General features: G+C 42.6%; 1 protein-coding gene across 4 annotated transcripts in view; it reads left to right on the top strand.

Annotated features, from left to right (window-relative positions):
- The window catches only part of PROM1 (prominin 1), a 165,079-nt gene that overhangs the window by 130,600 nt on the left and 13,301 nt on the right, over positions 1-21,178 (top strand). For all 4 annotated transcript variants that reach the window (XM_081226402.1, XM_081226399.1, XM_081226400.1 and 1 more), the window contains 5 exons: positions 576-735; positions 3,120-3,272; positions 9,764-9,887; positions 18,151-18,254; positions 20,533-20,617. In XM_081226402.1, the coding sequence (XP_081082528.1) occupies positions 576-735; positions 3,120-3,272; positions 9,764-9,887; positions 18,151-18,254; positions 20,533-20,617 (626 nt within the window). The remainder of the gene's footprint in view (positions 1-575; positions 736-3,119; positions 3,273-9,763; positions 9,888-18,150; positions 18,255-20,532; positions 20,618-21,178) is intronic.

Consider the following 21,178-nt stretch of genomic DNA (forward strand, 5'->3'; position numbering starts at 1 on the left):
ATTGGTCGTGGAGAATTACTGTGTTCCTGAGTACCATTTCGTAGATGGAGGAATTGTTATATTATTGAATTATTTTTGCTAAATCACTTAACTGAAGCTTTACAGTCAGATAAACCCGAGTTTTCATCCCATTTCTAGTACTTTCTGAAAAAGAGACATATGGGCAAGTGATTTAACCCCTATGAGCCTCAGCATCACTGTTAGTGAAATGGGAATAAGAAATGGGTTAACATTTATAAAAGTGCCTGGTCCATTGTACTGGCACACAGTACATTTTAATCACCCAATCCATTTTTTTCTGTTTTTAGTGAAATAAGTAGAAGAAAACTCTGGCTTGATTTCAGCACCATGTCATTTAAGTTATCTCTCATAGCTTGCTCTTTTGTTAAGTAATTGCTTTTTGATGGGCTTAGCTACATTCATGCTTGTTGTAGAACCTTTTCATATTTTAAACACATACATAAATAACATGGGAAAAACTAAAAGGAGTTCAAGCTTTTCACTTGAGTTCCGAGACAAAGTTTCTCATCTCCTCTAGGTTTGAAAATGCATAACTGAGGCATCTTTGTTTTCAGATGTCAAAATGACATTGGATTCCATTGGTTCTGATATCAAAAATATAAGCAAAAATATTCCTATTCAGGATAAGCTGTCAAATTTCATTCGTTACCTTAATGACACTGAAAATTACATCCACCGCCATTTACCCACTTTGGAAGAATATGATTCATACAGGTGAGTGCCTCCTTTGAGTTGGTACACTAAACAGTGAAACTTGCTATGGAACAGAATAAAAATTTGACAATATAACCAGGATAATCTTATGAGAGCAAATTGTACAAAGAGGCCATAATGTGATATGTATTCACTCTAGTTTATGTTCATTAAAAAAATTGAAGTGTTCACTTCGGCAGCATGTATACTAAAATTGTAAATATACCAAGAAGACTAGCATGGCTGCTGCGAAAGGATGGCATGCAAATTCGTGAAGCATTCCATATTTTTTTTTTAAATTGAGGACTGAAAGTTCTTGAGCCAAATAGTCAATTATTTGCAATTTTGATGTCATCCGTGGCTTCTGAAATCTTGGTTATAATTATCTAAGGCATGTAACAGGATTTTAAAACTTAAAAGGAATTAAAAAGAGCATTGGGATAATATTTTTCTTTTTGTTGGTTTATAAAAGAAATATGTAGAGGTTGGTTCTCACAGAAAGAGCATCCTTGAAACCAGTGAATTGTGTGAAGCTGCTGTCGTTCCCAGCTCTTTGCCCTTTAGAAAAATGCTATTGGTAGGGTTTGGCCTTGGGAGATGATGGTGGACATAGATCTCAGACAAGAGCGCTGGGGAAGGCAGGACTTAGAGACTCGAGGCATTTCCAGGCTCATGTGAGATGTAAGACGTACTCTCCTCTCTGAAAGGCTCAGCCCCATGACCGCCCACTGGAACTATTCCTACTGCTCAAACCCACGGAGATTCTAGACACTCCCATTCCTGTTCAGGTTATTTATTATGCAAGAACACAAGATAAATAATAAAATAATAACAATAATTGCTAGCCTTTAGGGAAGAGTCACAATGTGCCTGCCACGTGCTGTCCACATGGCATCTCATTTAATACTCAGAAAAATCTCCTGGGTTGTGTTCTGTTTATAATCCTGTTTCTTAGAGGCTCAGGGAAATGAAGTGATTTTTCAACTCCCACCTGACTATGCCCTTAATTATCAATATGCCATTTCCTACTGTGTGGCTTGGCCACCCCAGCAGGTGTCGGAACAAAGATAAGACAGACCCTTTCCCAATGAACTTCCAATCTCAGAGGTCAGACTTTCACAGATGAAAAGAATGGTACAATGATCTGTCTACATACCAGCTCCCCTTTCCTTCCACCTTCCCCTGCCCTGAGACTATAAGTTTATTTTAAAAAGAAAGTTAATGAACTAGATGAGGCTTGCATTAACTGTAAAGGATTTCTGAGGCCAGATTCCATGGCTTATTTAATTTTGTGTCCTCAGTATCTGGAACAAAAAGTCACAGAATGGGTGCAGGTGGTTATTATAATTATCAAGGGTTTTTTAAATATATATATATATAGATCTTTATTGGAGTATAATTGCTTCACAATACTGTGTTAATTTCTGTTGTACAACAAAATGAATCAACCTTATGCATACGTATATCCCCATATCCCTTCCTTCTTGAGCCTCGCTCCCGCCCTCCCTATCCCTCCCCTCTAGGTCATTACAAAGCACTGAGCTGATCTCCCTGTGCTATGCTGCTGCGTCCCACTAGCTAACTATTTTACATGAGTTTGTTCTTAGTTGAATGAAAAACTGTAGTGACAGCTTTTGTCGCATAAATAAGTTCTTTGTTTTATAGTGTTTTAAAGGTTGGGAAGCATTTCTACCCTTGCATGCTCCTGGGTTGCTGGAAAATTTTGATGTACATTCCGGGAATGCCAGTAAGACCTAATTGAGGATCCATTCTCCTGAAATGTCTCACAGGACCATTACAAAATCGAGACTTGCATTCTGCAGGCGTTTGATTTAGGATGCTCCTAGAATTCTAAAATATTCAATGCACTCATCACATAGAGAGTGTCTGGCTCAGTAAAGAACACAATTCACTCCCCACCCCCCCAAATATTCCTGCAACCACAAAACATTTTAGATAAAAGACCAGAGGAAGGAGACCCCAATTTCCTTATCTGTTGTCTAATCATGATCTGTCTACATCTCATCATCATTATAATAAGCACTTACAGCCTCAGGAACCTTGAAAGAACTTACAAACCTTAAGGGGCATGGTTATCGGTAGCCTTGGAGAGGTTGAGTCAACCCTGCTTCTGGGCCCTGTGGAGGTAAAGCAAAGGAAAGAAAGGACAATCCCATGACCACTGAGAGCTCTTTGAAACCAAGATAAACACTGTCTTGGTTGGATTGGAGGACTAGGGGTGAAAAGGGGTCTTTTCACAGCACTCTCACCCTCTGAGGACTTAACAGAGGAATCTGATATTTGATTGCCAAGGGTTTTTCAACCACTCCAGCCCAGGTCTAGCAGCTTTTGTGTTGTGATGATGTCACCTCATATGTTTGCTAACACTGTGTTTGCTCCACCAGGTGGCTGGGTTGCTTGGTTGTCTGCTGTTTACTGACCCTCATAGTGATTTTTTATTTCCTGGGCTTGTTGTGTGGCATGTACGGCTACGACCAGAAAGCCACCCCAACCAGACGAGGCTGCGTCTCAAACACTGGAGGCATCTTCCTCATGGTGTGAGTGTTGGCTCTTCCTTGCCGTGTGGGGGGAATGCAGGGAGGTAACTCTGGTATGACAGGGACCCGGTGACCTCTGGCAAGTAGTCTGGGTTCCAGTGACGTAGGCGGGCTGGTATGACTGTACTTTCATCGGTCTGGGAAATTCCATTAAGCATGAAAAGTAAAGGAAACTCTAGATTGGTTGCACTTTGATTGACAAGCTTAAAAGCTGTTAGCTCTTTAAAGCAGCTATCAGGGAAATTATTTCCAGTTTGCTTTCTCATTGTTTTTCCCCATATCTATGTATCTACATATCTATCTATCCATCCATCCATCCATCCATCCATTCATCCATTCACTCACCATACTTGCTGAATATTGACCTGGCAGAGAGACACTGTTCACTCTGAAACTTGATTTAGAACAGAGGTTGCCTACCTGGCACCCTTGGAGTTAGACAAGTAGCCTACATTAGTGATGCGATCAGGTGTGAAGTACCAGCAAGCGGTGAGTCTGCAGTGGACTGGAGCAGTTATCCCCATTTCAATTGCATTCACATCCAAGTTCATATTTTTTGGGAAAAAAATCCCTTTATAGGGTATAACAAAGCAGAGGGGTCATGAACTGGGTGGAACTGGAGATGGAGCCAGTAATGTAAACCAGTAACCAGGGGTAAAAGCTTCAAATGCTCCCTAGAGGGGAATCTGTGTGAGTTCCAACTCGATATTCTCTTTTCTGATAAGCTTTATGGAGAACCAGCGGCGAGGGGTGTGATGGGGCTCGAGGGGAGTGTAAAGATTTGGAAGAAGTCCTTTGGGCAATAGAGAATCAAAACCACGGCCATTTCTTTACTTATGTCACTAGTGACATGCTTTAACTTGCTTTTTAAAACTTTGGGTCACTCTAATAATCATGCTGCTTATGAGCTGTGATTCTAAGGCCTTTTCCTTAAACCTTCAGGCTCCACTATAGTACACTTTATTAACATTAATACAGGCACATGAGTTTCTTTTTTCTTATTGAAGTATAGTTAATTTACAATTTGTGTTCATTTCTGCTGTACAGCAAAGTGACTCAGTTATACACATATGTACATTCTTTTTTTATGTTCTTTTCCATTATGCTTTATCACAGGATATTGAATATAGTTCCCTATGTATACAGTAGGAACTTGTTGTTTATCCATTCTAAATGTAGTAATTTGCATCTACTAACCCCAAACCTCCCCGTCCCTCCCTCTCCCTCCCCAACTCCCCCTTGGCAACCACAAGCCTGTTCTCTATGTCTGTGAGTCTTTCTGTTTCGTAGATAGGTTCATTTGTGTGTGTGTGTGTTTTTAAGTGAGTTTTAAAAATAACCTTAAAGCTAATGACATGGGAGTCTGCCAGAATTGGACAAAATTGGACAGAGCTCCACACGTGGAAAAGCCTATTTTCTTACATACCTAAACTTAAGAAATTAAGCCAGCAAGGAAGAGTTATATGTGCCCAGCCTTTTTGTTTCAATGTACACAGCTACAGACAGAAAATTAATTTAATGTTCAGAATTTAATAATCCTGACACTTGGCTGTTTTGTCAGTGTTTTGATGGTGAATTTATATATCACATCTATTTATTACATACATTTATGTATTACATCTATTTAATTATTTGAAAGGAGGGCATAACTTGCTCTGAAAAAGTACAAGTTTCATAAAATTCTATTCTACTCTTAGGGATGAAACCAAAAAATGTGATATCTAGCTTCAAAGAAAAGAAATAAAAAATAGGAGAGTCATGAGTAAATTGGTGGAGGCTAAGAGCAACTTCAGTTTGGCTGTAATACTCACTTCTGCAGATTAAGGAATCTCTCTAAAGGGTTAAAGTCACATGGAAATCTATGGCTTAGGAGCCGTAGGATTTATCTCAGCAGTAGGGAAAAGGCTGGTAACTATAAGTTGCTGTCAGATGCATCTTGGGAGGTCTGCAGACAGATTTCTGTACTATTGAAGCCTAGCACTCATGGCATGCTTTGCTACACTTAGCAGAATTCTCCTTCTCTCTCTTGAGACATCTGGTAAACAACTGGATAGACTAATCAGACGAACTAGAGGAATGCCGTTTCTTCTTTATAATTGTTTATTTGCTTGTAGAAATGAGAAAGAGTATATTTAGTTCAGCTTCAACCAAAACACCACCTGCTCTTTAAAAACGGTGATGTTATCCGATCAAGAGCATGGTCTCTTTAACAACCAAGCAAGAATCCTTGCCTCCCAAGAGGATCCTAGTGAAAGACCTGGAAGGAGGGAAGCAGAGAGTCCTGGCTCCTATCCTGTGTCTTCTGAGGGTCCAGGGAGCATTTTAGGGGCTGAATGGGATGCAGTGGTGAATGTACATCTGCGGGGGGGATATGGGTGGTTTCCCCAGAGATAAGGAGACCTAATTAAGGCAACCAGAAAACAATCTCTTGTACCAAAGACCATTATAAAACTTCCAATTTTAGTTCTTGAAAACAATGCCCAGATTATCGAGACCTCTGAAGAAAAACTAAGATCACGTGTTGCCATGGGCATATTACATACGGCTGGTGGCAGTTTCAGTGGTTATAGATATTTCAGAGAGCAGTTTGTCAGGCTATAGCATGTCATTCCCATTTTAGGGAATTTATTTTGAGTCAGTAGACCAACATATGGGAAAAACATTTTGAGCAGAGATGTGTTTTTGTGGTGTTAGTTGTAATAGTGAAGCATTCGAAGTGGCACACATGTCAGCCACTTCGGAGGCTGGAGTACATTATGTGGCCGCTGAACGGATAGAGAGATTGGCTGTCCTGGGTGGCTGACAAAAGTTTCTAAGATGTTTGACAAGGGCCCACAGAATTATGCACGTGTTATTGTTATTTTTTTTTTGCGGTACACGGGCCTCTCACTGTTGTGGCCTCTCCTGTTGCGGAGCACAGGCTCCGGACGCGCAGGACCAGTGGCCATGGCTCATGGGCCCAGCCGCTCCGCGGCATGTGGGATCTTCCTGGACTAGGGCACGAACCCGTGTCCCCTGCATCGGCAGGCGGACTCTCAACCACTGCGCCACCAGGGAAGCCCTATGCACGTGTTATTATAACCGTGTGGATCAGGAGTCAGCAAACTTTTTCTATAGAGGTCCAGATAATCAATATTTTAGGTTCTGCTGATCACATACAGTCTTCGCTGGATATTATCATTCTTGTTCTTGTATTTTTCTTCTTCTGGTTGTTCTCCTCCTCCTTTACAGCACTTTAAGCACACCAGCCATTCTTATCCCACCGATCTTACAAAAACAGGCCCTGGGCAATTGCATGCCTATTCCTGACCTGAATACACACATTTTTTTTTTTTAACATCTTTACTGGAGTATAATTGCTTTACAACAGTATGTTAGTTTCTGCTGTATAACAAAGTGAATCAGCTATACGTATACATACATCCCCATATCTCCTCCCTCTTAATACATGCATTTTTTTTTTTTTGTTGGTATGCGGGCCTCTCACTGCTGTGGCCTCTCCCGTTGAGGAGCACAGGCTCCGGACGCGCAGGCTCAGCAGCCATGGCTCATGGGCCCAGCCGCTCCGCGGCATGTGGGATCTTCCCGGACCGGGGCACGAACCCGCGTCCCCTGCATCGGCAGGCGGACTCTCAACCACTGCGCCACCAGGGAAGCCCAATACATGCATATTTAGAAAACAAAGGCTGGAAATGTTAACAGCATGCTCTTTAGAGTAGTGGGGTTGTTTTGAAGTGAAATGTTCTCTCAGAGGTTTTGATTATTTGTGTAACTTACACACACACACACACCCTCTGATGCCCACAGTTAGAAGCCTGGTGCCTGGCAGAGCCTTCACACACCTTCCCCTTCTTCACACACCTTCCCCTTCTTCACACATCTTCCCCTTCTTCACACTTTCCCTAATGCAGTAGCCCTGTTGGTCTGAGAAGGTCCAAAGGGACTTAGGGCCCCACCAGCAAACAAACCTTGCTATTTATTTCCGAGGAGCCATGCAGATGTTTCTAATTATGCCTTGAGCATTTGCACTGGGGGGAGTCATGCCCTTTGGGAACACTGTTGTGATTGAGAGCATCAGCCTGCACACTTCCTAGGGTCCTTCCTGGTGTGCACCAGCGATGGTATAGGGTTTGGCTATTCCATCTAGACTGATTTAAGAGTTTGCTCCCTCTGTGTCTCCAGCAGGGCCACTGAGCACTGCTAGAGAAAAGTCATACAGCAGAGCACATTAGGATCCCTACAGAATTTTGATTCCCCACCTCACATGGACCCTCCACAGCCCTGCAAGTTCCTTCCTTCCTCCCTCCCTCCCTTCCTTTATTCTGCGATGGTCTTTCCACTCTGATACATCCATCCTCCTTATTTTCCTCTTCTCTTAGCTGATGGGTTTACCTTTCTCTTCATGGAGAAAATAGAAGCCATCATAAACTGGCCGCCCCCAAACCTCTGAAGGCACCTGTGCTCACACACATGGGAAGCCAGAGGCAGAAGGGTCTCTCCCAGCTAGGCTCCCCAGCACCCCCGCTGTGCTCTCAGCCCATCCCCACCCACCATCCCGAGGATGGAACAAAGCCTCCCTTCTTTCTCCTGCATCTTCATTCTCTTCTCCGGTCCTAGACTTTCTTCTCAACACTGAAATATGTTCTGTTCTCTCCCCTCCTTAAAAACCAAAACAGAAAACTCCTACCAACACCCCTTCGTCCATCTAACTCCACTCTCTGCACAGATGTCTCAAAATAAAGATCTGTGCCTGCTGCCTGTCTCCTGCCACCTCCTGCCCAGCCTACACCACTGTGACTTCGTTGCCTGCCACTTTCAGGTCAGCAGTGACTTCTGTGTCTCCAATACGGTAGACTTCTTCAAGTCCTTCTCGACCGTGTCCTCACAGCAGTGACTGGAACAGCTGCCACTTCTGCAAACACGCCTTCATACCCCATCAGTGACCTCACACCCTCATGGTCTCCTTCCCACCTCCCTGACCCTTCATTTTGGTCTCGTTTGCTGCCTCTCTCTCTACCACCTGTTCTCCAAATGGTGAGGTCCCCCAGGCCCAGTCCTAGGCTGCTTCTCCCTCCAACCCCAGCCCCAGGGATCAATCATCATTTCTAAGCCACTGACTTGCTAAAGTAGGTCTGTAACCCAGGCATCTGCGCTCCAAACACCTGGCGGACTCCTCCACAGCATGTCCTCTGAGATGTCTCCCGAGCAACGTGACCAGAAGCCGATCTTCTCTGCCCTCCCTGTCCCTGCTGCTGACAAGCCTGGTGCCCCTTGCCCTCACTTTCCTTCACTTCCAGTGCACGTCTTCACGACATCCTGCTGCATCTGCCTCCCAGGTCACACCTCTTTCACCCGTTGGCTCCCCTCCACCACCGCCAGCTGCATCAGGCCACCATCTGGGGCTAGAAGCAGCCTCCTTGGTGGCATCCTCCTCCACATGGGCACCTGTCCCTCCATCCTTCACGCTCTGCCAAGAGGGCTTTTCTTCAGAGAGAAATGGGGGTGTGTTCCTCCGGTGCTTAAAGGCCTTCAATAGCTTTCCCTTCCTGCATCCCCCATGCCCCACCCAGCTTGCCTCTACCCGCCTCTCGAGCTGCCGTGCACTGCTCATTCTCTGCCATCTCTGGATGCAGAGCTATGTCAGCCCCTTTCAGACTCCCAAGAGTACATTTCCTACTGTCAACTGAAAAAAATGCATAACCTGAAAGCTGAGAATTATGTTTTATTCGGCAGACAAAACTGAGGACTTAAGCCCAGGAGGCAACCTCTCAGGTCGCTCTGAGGGACTGCTCCATAGAGGTAAGGGAGGAGCCCGGATACAGAGGAGTTTCTGCAACAAAGACCAGGTGGTAGGAACACCAGAGGTGACTGTTCATTAAAGAAAACCAGACATCCCAAATTAAGGAATTTAGCACTTTTCTATGTATGGAAGATGCAAGAGTCTGGGCTCACTGAAATCATTCCTTTGCCCTGCACCTCAGCTATCTGGGGCCAGCATCCTGCGCTTTCTCATCTTGAGTCTCTCAGGGTGCCCCGTTGGAAGGTGGCTGCAGCAGCTGATGACTTGATGGTGGGCATCCTGTTTTTATCCTGAGTTCCCTCAGTGCTCACTGATGGGGCAGATATAATGTGATGGGCTGATGGCTGCAACATCCTTTGTTTACTGATATGGCAAACATTTTTTCATTGACACTGCCTTACAACCTCCTCCCTCACTGGAAAGCCCTTGTTCACTCAAATGACTCCAGAGCCCATGTCTGAACCCCCGTGCTGGGCTTGCAAGCAGGCGAGGGACTCAGTCCTAAGTGTTCCCTAAACAAGCGCCTGGTACTTCCTGTCTGCACCCCTCAGTAGGCCGACCCGTTTAACCTGCAGAAAGCTGAAGACTCCAGGTCATTTTATACATTGAATAGGTAGCATGAGTAAGGACTAGTAGGTAATATTGAATAATTCCTTGTAGAATTATTAACTTTATTTCTATTTTTTTCCAGTGGGGTTGGATTCAGTTTCTTGTTTTGTTGGCTATTGATGACCATCGTGGTTCTGACTTTTGTTGTTGGTGGAAATGTGGAAAAACTGGTGTGTGAACCTTACCAAAACAAAATGTTATTCCAGGTAAACATGGTTTTTGTGCCCATTATGAAGAGCTTGAGCCAAAACTTTTATTTTCCCCTTTCTTGTGGGTTTCTTTGAGAGCAAAAAGATGAGCAGGTGGTTTGTATTCAGTAGGTTGAGATTCCATCTATTTGTCAGAGCAAAAAAATATGGCAGTACAGTTGACCCTTGAACCACAGGGAGTTAGGGGCGCTGACCCTCCACGCACTCAAAATCTGCGTACAATTTATATTCAGCCTTCCGTATGCATGGTTCCTCCATATCTCCTTTCTTGGATTCAACCAACCTTGGACCGTGCAGTACTGTTGTATTTACTACCAAAAAAAATCCACTTATAAGTGGACCCTCGCAGTTTAAACCCGTGTTGTTGAAGGGTCAACTGTATTCTTTTTTTTTTTTTAATGTAAGTGAAATCAGTACCAGGAATTAAGGCTTGCTCGTCAACATTGATTGTAATATTTGGGGAGAATACAATTCTCCTCAGCAGTAGTTCCCAAATGCAGAACATCAGAGGATAAGTTCCCGGGTTCCTTCTATACCTCAAGACGTTTCTGACATTTCACATAACTTCCCAGATGACAGCTGCCCACACGGATGGTTTGAAGGTCGTAAATTTGAAGTGAAAGAGACTGATAAATGACACACCTCATAGCTGAGGGTTGTCCCTGGTGGAAATCTGACGAGGTAGTTGGGAATTGAATTCAAGCTTCACTTTCTCCATCAAAGACCAACTACTTCACACTCTAGGGCACCAGGTGCAAGTTTAGCTTCATTAGTTAATGAGGAAGTTTTGATCTACATGTCCATCTTCTAACTTTGGCTTTCCAGTGTTTTTCTCTAGATTCTGATTTTAAAAAATATGTGTTTTCCTATTTTATTGTATATATTTTTTCACCTCAAATCTGTTATAAAATCAGGTGAATGCTTGTGGTGGTGGTATTTTAATTACTCAGTTGGTTGAAGAAAATTAAATCAGGAGCATCAGTTTGTCAAATTATCTCCATTTGGCCTCTTGATAAAAAATAATAATAACACATCAGACTTCCGGGTAAGATGGCGGAAGAGTAAGACGCGGAGATCACCTTCCTCCCCACGGATACACCAGAAATACAGCTACACGTGGAACAACTCCTACAGAACACCTACTGAACACTGGCAGAAGGCCCCAGACCTCCCAAAAGGCAAGAAACTCCCCACATACCTGGGTAGGGCAAAGTGGAGAGATCCCCACACAGAGGATCGGTGCCGAGCGGCGCTCGCCGGCCCGGGAGGCTTGTCTGCTCGCCCGCCGGGGCGCGCAGCGCTGGAAGCTGAGGCTTGGGCTTCAGTCAGAGCGCGGGGAGAGGACTGGGGCTGGCGGCGAGAACTCAGCCTGAAGGGGGCTAATGTGCCACAGCTAGCCGGGAGGGAGTCCGGGAGAACTCTGGAGCTGCCGAAGAGGCAAGAGACTTTTTCTTCCCTCTTGGTTTCCTGGTGCGCGAGGAGAGGGGATTAAGAGCGCTGCTTGAAGGGGCTCCACAGACGGGCGCGAGTCGCGACTGAAAGCGCGGAGCCCAGTGACGGGCGTGGGACGCTGGGGCTGCTGCTGCCACCGCCAAGAAGCCTGTGTGCGAGCGCAGGTCACTGCCCACACCGCCCTTCCGGGAGCCTGTGCAGCCCGCCACTGCCGGGGTCCCGGGATCCAGGGGCGGCTTCCCTGGGAGAACGCACGGCGTGCCTCGGGCTGGTGCAACGTCACGCCGACTGCTGCCGCTGCAGGCTCGCCCCGCACTCCGTGCCCCTCCCTCACGCCCGGCCTGAGTGAGCCAGAGTCCCCGAAGAGGCTGCTCCTTTAACCCTGTCCTGTCTGAGCGAAGAACAGACGCCCTCCGGCGACCTACACGCAGAGGCGGGGCCAAATCCAAAGCTGAGACCCAGGAGCTGTGAGAACAAAGAAGAGAACGGGAAACCTCTCCCAGCAGCCTCAGAAGCAGCGGATTAAAGCTCCACAATCAACTTGATGTACCCTACATCTGTGGAATACATGAATAGACAACACATCATCCCAAATTGAGGATCCCAGAGTCAGTGCTGTGCCTCTGAGGTGGGAGAGCCAACTTCAGGACACTGGTCCACAAGAGACCTCCCAGCTCCACATAATATCAAACGGCAAAAATCTTCCAGAGATCTCCATCTCAACACCAGCACCCAGCTTCACTCAACGACCAGCAAGCTACAGTGCTGGACACCCTAAGCCAAACAACTAGCAAGACAGGAACACAACGCCACCCATTAGCAGAGAGGTGGCCTAAAATCATAAAAAGTCCACAGACACCCCAAAACACACCACCAGACGTGGACCTGCCCACCAGAAAGACAAGATCCAGCCTCATCCACCAGAACACAGGCACTAGTCCCCTCCACCAGGAAGCCTACACAACCCACTAAACCAACCTTAGCCACTGGGGACAGACACCAAAAACAACGGGAACTACGAACCTGCAGCCTGCAAAAGGGAGACCCCAAACACAGTAACATAAGCAAAATGAGAAGACAGAAAAACACACAGCAGGAGAAGGAGCAAGATAAAAACCCACCAGACCTAACAAATGAAGAGGTAATAGGCAGTCTACCTGAAAAAGAATTCAGGATAATGATGGTAAAGATGATCCAAGATTCTATTTCCCAGATCCAAAATCTTGGAAATAGAATAGACAAAATGCAAGAAACAGTTAACAAGGACCTAGAAGAACTAAAGATGAATCAAGCATCGATTAAAAACACAATACATGAAATAAAAAATACTCTAGATGGGATCAATAGCAGAATAACTGAGGCAGAAGAACGGATAAGTGAGGTGGAAGATAAAATAGTGGAAATAACTGCTGCAGAGCAAAATAAAGAAAAAAGAATGAAAAGAACAGAGGACAGTCTCAGAGACCTCTGGGACAACATTAAACGCACCAACATTCGAATTATAGGGGTTCCAGAAGAAGAAGAGAAAAAGAAAGGGACTGAGAAAATATTTGAAGAGATTATAGTTGAAAACTTCCCTAATATGGGAAAGGAAATAGTTAATCAAGTCCAGGAGGCACAGAGAGTCCCATACAGAATAAATCCAAAGAGAAATACGCCAAGACACATATTAATCAAACTGTCAAAAATTAAACACAAAGAAATCATATTAAAAGCAGCAAGGCAAAAACAACAAGTAACACACAAGGGAATCCCCATCAGGATAACAGCTGGTCTCTCAGCAGAAACTCTACAAGCCAGAAGGGAGTGGCAGGACATAATTAAAGTGATGAAGGAGAAAAACCTGCAACCAAGATTACTCTACCCAGCAAGGATCTCATTCAGATTTGATGGAGAAATTAAAACGTTTACAGACAAGCAAAAGCTGAGAGAGTTCAGCACCACCAAACCAGCTTTACAACAAATGCTAAAGGAACTTCTCTAGGCAAGAAACACAACAGAAGGAAAAGACCTACAATAACGAACCCAAAACAATTAAGAAAATGGGAACAGGAACATACATATTGATAATTACCTTAAATGTAAATGGACTAAATGCTCCCACCAAAAGATACAGATTGGCTGAATGGATACAAAAACAAGACCCATATATATGCTGTCTACAAGAGACCCACTTCAGACCTAGAGACACATACAGACTGAAAGTAAGGGGATGGAAAAAGATATTCCATGCAAATGGAAACCAAAAGAAAGCTGGAGTAGCAATTCTCATATCAGACAAAATAGACTTTAAAATAAAGACTACTAGAAGAGACAAAGAAGGACACTACATAATGATCAAGGGATCGATCCAAGAAGAAGATATAACAATTGTAAATATTTATGCACCCAACATAGGAGCACCTCAATACATAAGGCAAATACTAACAGCCATAAAAGGAGAAATCGACAGTAACACACTCATAGTAGGGGACTTTAACACCCCACTTTCACCAATGGACAGATCATCCAAAATGAAAATAAATAAGGAAACACAAGTTTTAAATGATACATTAAACAAGATGGACTTAATTGATATTTATAGGACATTCCATCCAAAAACAACAGAATACACATTTTTCTCAAGTGCTCATGGAACATTCTCCAGGATAGATCATATCTTGGGTCACAAATCAAGCCTTGGTAAATTTAAGAAAATTGAAATTGTATCAAGTATCTTTTCCAACCACAATGCTATGAGACTAGATATCAATTACAGGAAAAGAGCTGTAAAAAATACAAACACATGGAGGCTAAACAATACACTACTTAATAACGAAGTGATCACTGAAGAAATCAAAGAGGAAATTAAAAAATACCTAGAAACAAATGACAATGGAGACACGACGACCCAAAACCTATGGGATGCAGCAAAAGCAGTTCTAAGAGGGAAGTTTATAGCAATACAATCCCACCTTAAGAAACAGGAAACATCACGAATAAACAACCTAACCTTGCACCTAAAGCAATTAGAGAAAGAAGAACAAAAACATCCCAAAGTTAGCAGAAGGAAAGAAATCATAAAAATCAGATCAGAAATAAATGAAAAAGAAATGAAGGAAACGATAGCAAAGATCAATAAAACTAAAAGCTGGTTCTTTGAGAAGAAAAACAAAATTGATAAACCATTAGCCAGACTCATCAAGAAAAAAAGGGAGAAGACTCAAATCAATAGAAATGAAAAAGGAGAAGTAACAACTGACACTGCAGAAATACAAAAGATCATGAGAGATTACTATAAGCAACTCTGCCAATAAAATGGACAACCTGGAAGAAATGGACAAATTCTTAGAAATGCACAACCTGCCAAGACTGAATCAGGAAGAAATAGAAAATAAGAACAGACCAATCACAAGCACTGAAATTGAAACTGTGATAAAAAATCTTCCAACGAACAAAAGCCCAGGACCAGATGGCTTCACAGGCGAATTCTATCAAGCATTTAGAGAAGAGCTAACACCTATCCTTCTCAAACTCTTCCAACATATAACAGAGGGAGGAACACTCCCAAACTCATTCTACGAGGCCACCATCACCTTGATACCAAAACCAGACAAGGATGTCACAAAGAAAGAAAACTACAGGCCAATATCACTGATGAACATAGATGCAAAAATCCTCAACAAAATACTAGCAAACAGAATCCAACAGCACATTAAAAGGATCAAACACCATGATCAAGTGGGGTTTATTCCAGGAATGCAAGGATTCTTCAATATACGCAAATCAATCAACGTGATACACCATATTAACAAATTGAAGGAGAAAAACCATATGATCATCTCAATAGATGCAGAGAAAGCTTTCGACAAAATTCAACACCCATTTATGATAAAAACCCTGCAGAAAGTAGGCATAGAGGGAACTTTCCTCAACATAATAAAGGCCATATATGATAAACCCACAGCCAGCATCGTCCTCAATGGTGAAAAACTGAAACCATTTCCACTAAGATCAGGAACAAGACAAGGTTGCCCACTCTCACCACTCTTATTCAACCTAGTTTTGGATGTTTTAGCCACAGCAATCAGAGAAGAAAAGGAAATAAAAGGAATCCAAATTGGAAAAGAAGAAGTAAAGCTGTCACTGTTTGCAGATGACATGATACTATACATAGAGAATCCTAAAGATGCTACAAGAAAACTACTAGAGTTAATCAATGAATTTGGTAAAGTTGCAGGATACAAAATTAATGCACAGAAATCTCTGGCATTCCTATATACTAATGATGAAAAATCTGAAGGTGAAATCAAGGAAACACTCCCATTTACCATTGCAACAAAAAGAATAAAATATCTAGGAATAAGCCTACCTAAGGAGACAAAAGACCTGTATGCAGAAAATTATAAGACACTGATGAAAGAAATTAAAGATGATACAAATAGATGGAGAGATGTACCATGTTCTTGGATTGGAAGAATCAACATTGTGAAAATGACTCTACTACCCAAAGCAATCTACAGATTCAATGCAATCCCTATCAAACTACCACTGGCATTTTTCACAGAACTAGAACAAAAAAATTCACAGTTTGTATGGAAACACAAAAGACCCCGAATAGCCAAAGCAATCTTGAGAACGAAAAATGGAGCTGGAGGAATCAGGCTCCCTGACTTCAGACTATACTACAAAACTACAGTAATCAAGACAGTGTGGTACTGGCACAAAAACAGAAAGATAGATCAATGGAACAGGATAGAAAGCCCAGAGTTAAACCCACGGACATATGGTCACCTTATCTTTGATAAAGGAGGCAGGAATGTACAGTGGAGAAAGGACAGTCTCTTCAATAAGTGGTGCTGGGAAAACTGGATAGGGACATGTAAAAGTATCAGATTAGATCACTCCCTAACACCATACACAAAAATAAGCTCAAAATGGATTAAAGACCTAAATGTAAGGCCAGACACTATCAAACTCTTAGAGGAAAACATAGGCAGAACACTCTATGACATAAATCACAGCAAGATCCTTTTTGACCCACCTCCTAGAGAAATGGAAATAAAGACAAAAATAAACACATGGGACCTAATGAAACTTAAAAGCTTTTGCACAGCAAAGGAAACCATAAACAAGACCAAAAGACAACCCTCAGAATGGGAGAAAATATTTGCAAATGAAGCAACTGACAAAGGATTAATCTCCAAAATTTATAAGCAGCTCATGCAGCTCAATAACAAAAAAACAAACAACCCAATCCAAAAATGGGCAGAAGACCTAAATAGACATTTCTCCACAGAAGATATACAGACTGCCAACAAACACATGAAAGGATGCTCAACATCTTTACTCATTAGAGAAATGCAAATCAAAACTACAATGAGATATCATCTCACACCAGTCAGAATGGCCATCATCAAAACTAGAGACAATAAATGCTGGAGAGGGTGTGGAAAAAAGGGAACACTCTTGCACTGCTGGTGGGAATGTGAATTGGTACAGCCGCTATGGAGAACGGTATGGAGGTTCCTTAAAAAACTACAAATAGAACTACCATATGACCCAGCAATCCCACTACTGGGCATATACCCTGAGAAAACCATAATTCAAAAAGAGACATGTACCAAAATGTTCATAGCAGCCCTATTTACAATAGCCCGGAGATGGAAACAACCTAAGTGTCCATCATCGGATGAATGGATAAAGAAGATGTGGCACATATATACAATGGAATATTACTCAGCCATAAAAATAAATGAAATTGAGCTATTTGTAATGAGGTGGATAGACCTAGAGTCTGTCATACAGAGTGAAGTAAGTCAGAAAGAGAAAGACAAATACTGTATGCTAACACATATATATGGAATTTAAGAAAAAAAAATGTCATGAAGAACATAGGGGTAAGACAGGAATAAAGACACAGACCTACTAGAGAATGGACTTGAGGATATGGGGAGGGGGAAGGGTAAGCTGTGACAAAGTGAAAGAGCGGCATGGACATATATACACTACCAAACGTAAGGTAGATAGCTAGTGGGAAGCAGCCGCATAGCACAGGGAGATCAGCTCGGTGCTTTGTGACCGCCTGGAGGGGTGGGATAGGGAGGGTGGGAGGGAGACGCAAAAGGGAGGGGATATGGAAACATATGTATATGTATAACTGATTAAATTTGTTATAAAAAAAAAAAAGAAATGCTAACCAGAAATGTTCCCTACCACTTCTACAGATTGTTAAAATATATTATTGAAAATAAAACAAACATATTCTGTTAAAAAAAAAATAATAATAATAATAATAACACATCAAACCAGACTTCATCATCTTTTGTACTGTGTTAAATTGTTAAAAAGGAATTCTTAAAAAATAGAGGATATTTTGAAACCATTTACACTCCGTAAGTGTATATACAGTCATGTACCAATTAGCCCACCTTAAATATACATAATGTGAAGTCAAAGATTGTGCCAGATTTAATTCCTTTTGTCTAGAGGGAAGTAGTGAAGATCTGGGTCTACTGCTTCATGGCTTTCTATTAGATATTCTGAATGAAATTATCTCTTTTTCTCCCATTTCTAATGTGTTTATTTTACTAAAATGAAATGTTCCCCCCAAAAAGTAGTCTCAATAATGCCTACTGATGCTATCCAGTGGTCGATATCTTTATTCCAATCACACTATTATTTTCTAATTTTAAGTTTAAAATCAATGAGGAAAATCATGATATAAAAATCCCCCAGATACCGTATATTGAACAGAATATTCATTTTATTATATGCATGTATGTTAGTGTAAAACTGTCTTTAAAAAAAGTTTTTTAATTTGTTCTAGGTTTTGGACACACCATATTTACTAAATGCGGATTGGAAATACTATCTTTCTGGCATGGTATTTAACAAACCAGATATTCATCTCACTTTTGAACAAGTTTACAGGTATAAATAATTGCATCATGCATTTTTTGCTACTTAGCATGTTGTGTTTTTACAATGAGACTTTTGCTTTCAACATGTCTTTAATTTTAATGGTCAACTTTCCAGTTTTAGAAGTAAGCTGTTCTCTGGTCTTAGCAGTAAGACCAAAAAGATAATCCTTTCCCTGAAAGCCTTCTAGGCCTTAGGATGGTGCTGTCCCAAGCTGCCCTGTCTTAATTACTAGAATTCACTGGTAACAGTGACCCTAAAATGCATTCTTGTTTAAGAATCACCCTGCCCCAAGTAAATGCCATATAACAAGAATTCATTGGATGGGTCTGTTGATGGAAATAGTCAGTAAACATGGGAATTCCCTGGAGGTTGAGTGGTTAGAACTCAGCGCTTTCACTGCCAGGGCCCAGGTTTAATCCCTGGTCAGGGAACTAAGATCCCAAAAGCCATGGTGTGACAAAAAAAAAAAAAAAAAGAAAAAAAAGAAGAAAAAAATCAATAAACAGTCTATAATAGGAATAGAAAAGAGTTTTATTTGAGCCAAACTGACGACTATAGCCCCAGAGACAGCCTCTCAGATAGCTTTGAGGAATTGTTCCAGAGAACCATGGCTTTCAGAATAGTTTTATGTCTGGTCAGAACAAAGAACATTAAACAAGTCAGGGATACATTCATTAAAGGTTTCAAAAAAAAAAAACAGATCAGGATATACACAGTGAATCACTATGGCCTTGGCACGTGGGAAGGGAGTCTTATCATCGAAGGAGTACCAACATAGATGTCCCAGGGAGGGAGTATTTAGTCTTTATTCTTAACATGGACATTCTTTACTTCTGGTCAATACACCCTTTTCTTTCATAATTAAAGCCGATGTACAGTGTGTGTTTGACAGGCCACAAACAGCTTGTTTTAGTTAGCATAAAATTTGAGTTAAATCATGTAGAAGCCAGAATGACTTCCCGAGACCTCAATATGTGAACATTTCTTTCATCAGGTCCAAATCTCAGACATGCTAATTGCAATGCAGCTGGAGATCCAGGCTGCACAATCAGGCTGCCTTGGCTCCAGTCCTGGCTCTACCACCGGGGCCTTTGTGATCTTGGGCAGTTCCACTTCCTGTCGCTTCAATAGGGATGATGATAATAGTAATCTGAGTATCACCAGCTCCCCATCACCTCTAGCAAATGAGACAGCAAACAAGCAGCACAGGTGTCAATCTTACTCACACCTCGCCTCCATGGCAGACATTGGTCATCAACTGTGGTCTTCTACTTTGCCCAGAGGGTCACAGGAGGCTTCTCAACAGCATGTTCTCGGTAGACATTTTCAATTCATTGGAGTTTCTGTGCACAGTTAATCCATCCCTAGGCTCAGAGGAGGAGGCCGAGCTCCTTGGCCTGGTCTGCCAGCTCTTTGTGATTCTGACTCCTGTGGAACTCTCTGGTCTTACCTCTGTTGGTTAGGGTATCAGACTTTCTGTTCCAATGCCAACCTACTTGGGGCTCCCTGAAGAGGAGTATCACACCTCTTGGGGATGTGGGAAAGTTGCTTATCCCAGGCATCCCTCGGGACTGGAGGGCCTTGGCTGCTGCACAAGGAAGAGGCACCCCAGGAAGGGGCCATCTGGGTGGCAAGGATATGCATCAGATGAGGCCACCCTGCTTAGCTAAGCTGAGGAAGCGTTTGTCACATTTTAAAGAAGCACGGAGAAGTGAGGCCAAGTTAGGTTTATAGCCAAAGTGGACCGACCGTTTGGATGTTTGTTGCCCCCTCCCTATCTCCATCCTACCCTTAGTCCAACCTTAAGTTTAGTAGGGGAAGCTCAACCCTGGAAATATGGAGGGAGATGGTCTGGCAGGGGCTTGATAGAGTTTTAATCTTTTATGAAATCTTTTAATGATAATGCTTTGTAACTTACCTCTTTCTGACATCTGTTGTTTTTTTAGATTAGAGTTTATTTCTTCCCAATTTGTAAACTGGTTATTATTCACAGCACTGGAAAGAACACAAAGGACACAGATAGAAGGATGTAGTATTTACCAGTCCTAGTGTAACTGTTGCAAACATGGGACATTTAGTAAAACAGGGAACAAAGTCAAGAATGGCGGGCACCCGGGGGATTCGTGCAGCCACTGGTGATGGCCTTCTGTGTCGACACCCAGATGCCACATCTGTGGTCACAGATTAAACAAAGACGAACAGTTCGCCTTTCTCTCCATCCTTAGCAGTGGACAGAGGTAGCCACAACTGCCTTTCTGGATCCTGATTTCTCTGTTTATTCCCTCAGTGATTGCAAAGAAAATAAAGGCATTTATGCCACACTTAAGCTAGAGAACACCTACAATATCAGTGAACATCTCAGCATTAAAGAGGTGAGTAATTAGAACCAATCAGAAAATTGACATTTCTTTACTAAATTCAGTTGTCTTTTTTTTTTTTTTGATGAAAGTCACATAAGATAAAAATTAACCATTTGAAAGTGACTTTAGTACATTTGCAAGGCTATGCAACTCTCACCTCTACCTAATTCCAAAGCATTTGCATCACCCCCGACCAGTTGACTTTCTTGAGGCATGAGTTTCTCTAGCAGATGATGGAAGATCCTCTCCAGGGGCCTCCCTGCAGACACTTCACAGGGAAAGAGTTTATCCTTTGAGTGTCCCTGTTCCTGGAGGCACAAACCCCGCTCGTTTCCCAGGGATACTGACTCTCCCAGACCAGCCATCCTTTTCTGTCACATCCCTGAGTGGGGATAAGTGGCCCACAGAGTCCTCACTCCTTATGAATGATGACTGTGGCCCCAGGGCTCCCAGATAGGCCTTTAACAAGAGACAGAGTGACAAGGATGGAAGGGAGAGAGGGAATGAATGACCTCTCCTCCTCCTTTGCCCAGACCGGCACCCAAGTCTTGAGTGTTCAGACTCTAAGGAGAG

Source organism: Mesoplodon bidens, assembly GCF_964165515.1.
Source record: "Mesoplodon bidens genome assembly, chromosome: 1".
Lineage (NCBI taxonomy): Eukaryota > Metazoa > Chordata > Mammalia > Artiodactyla > Ziphiidae > Mesoplodon > Mesoplodon bidens.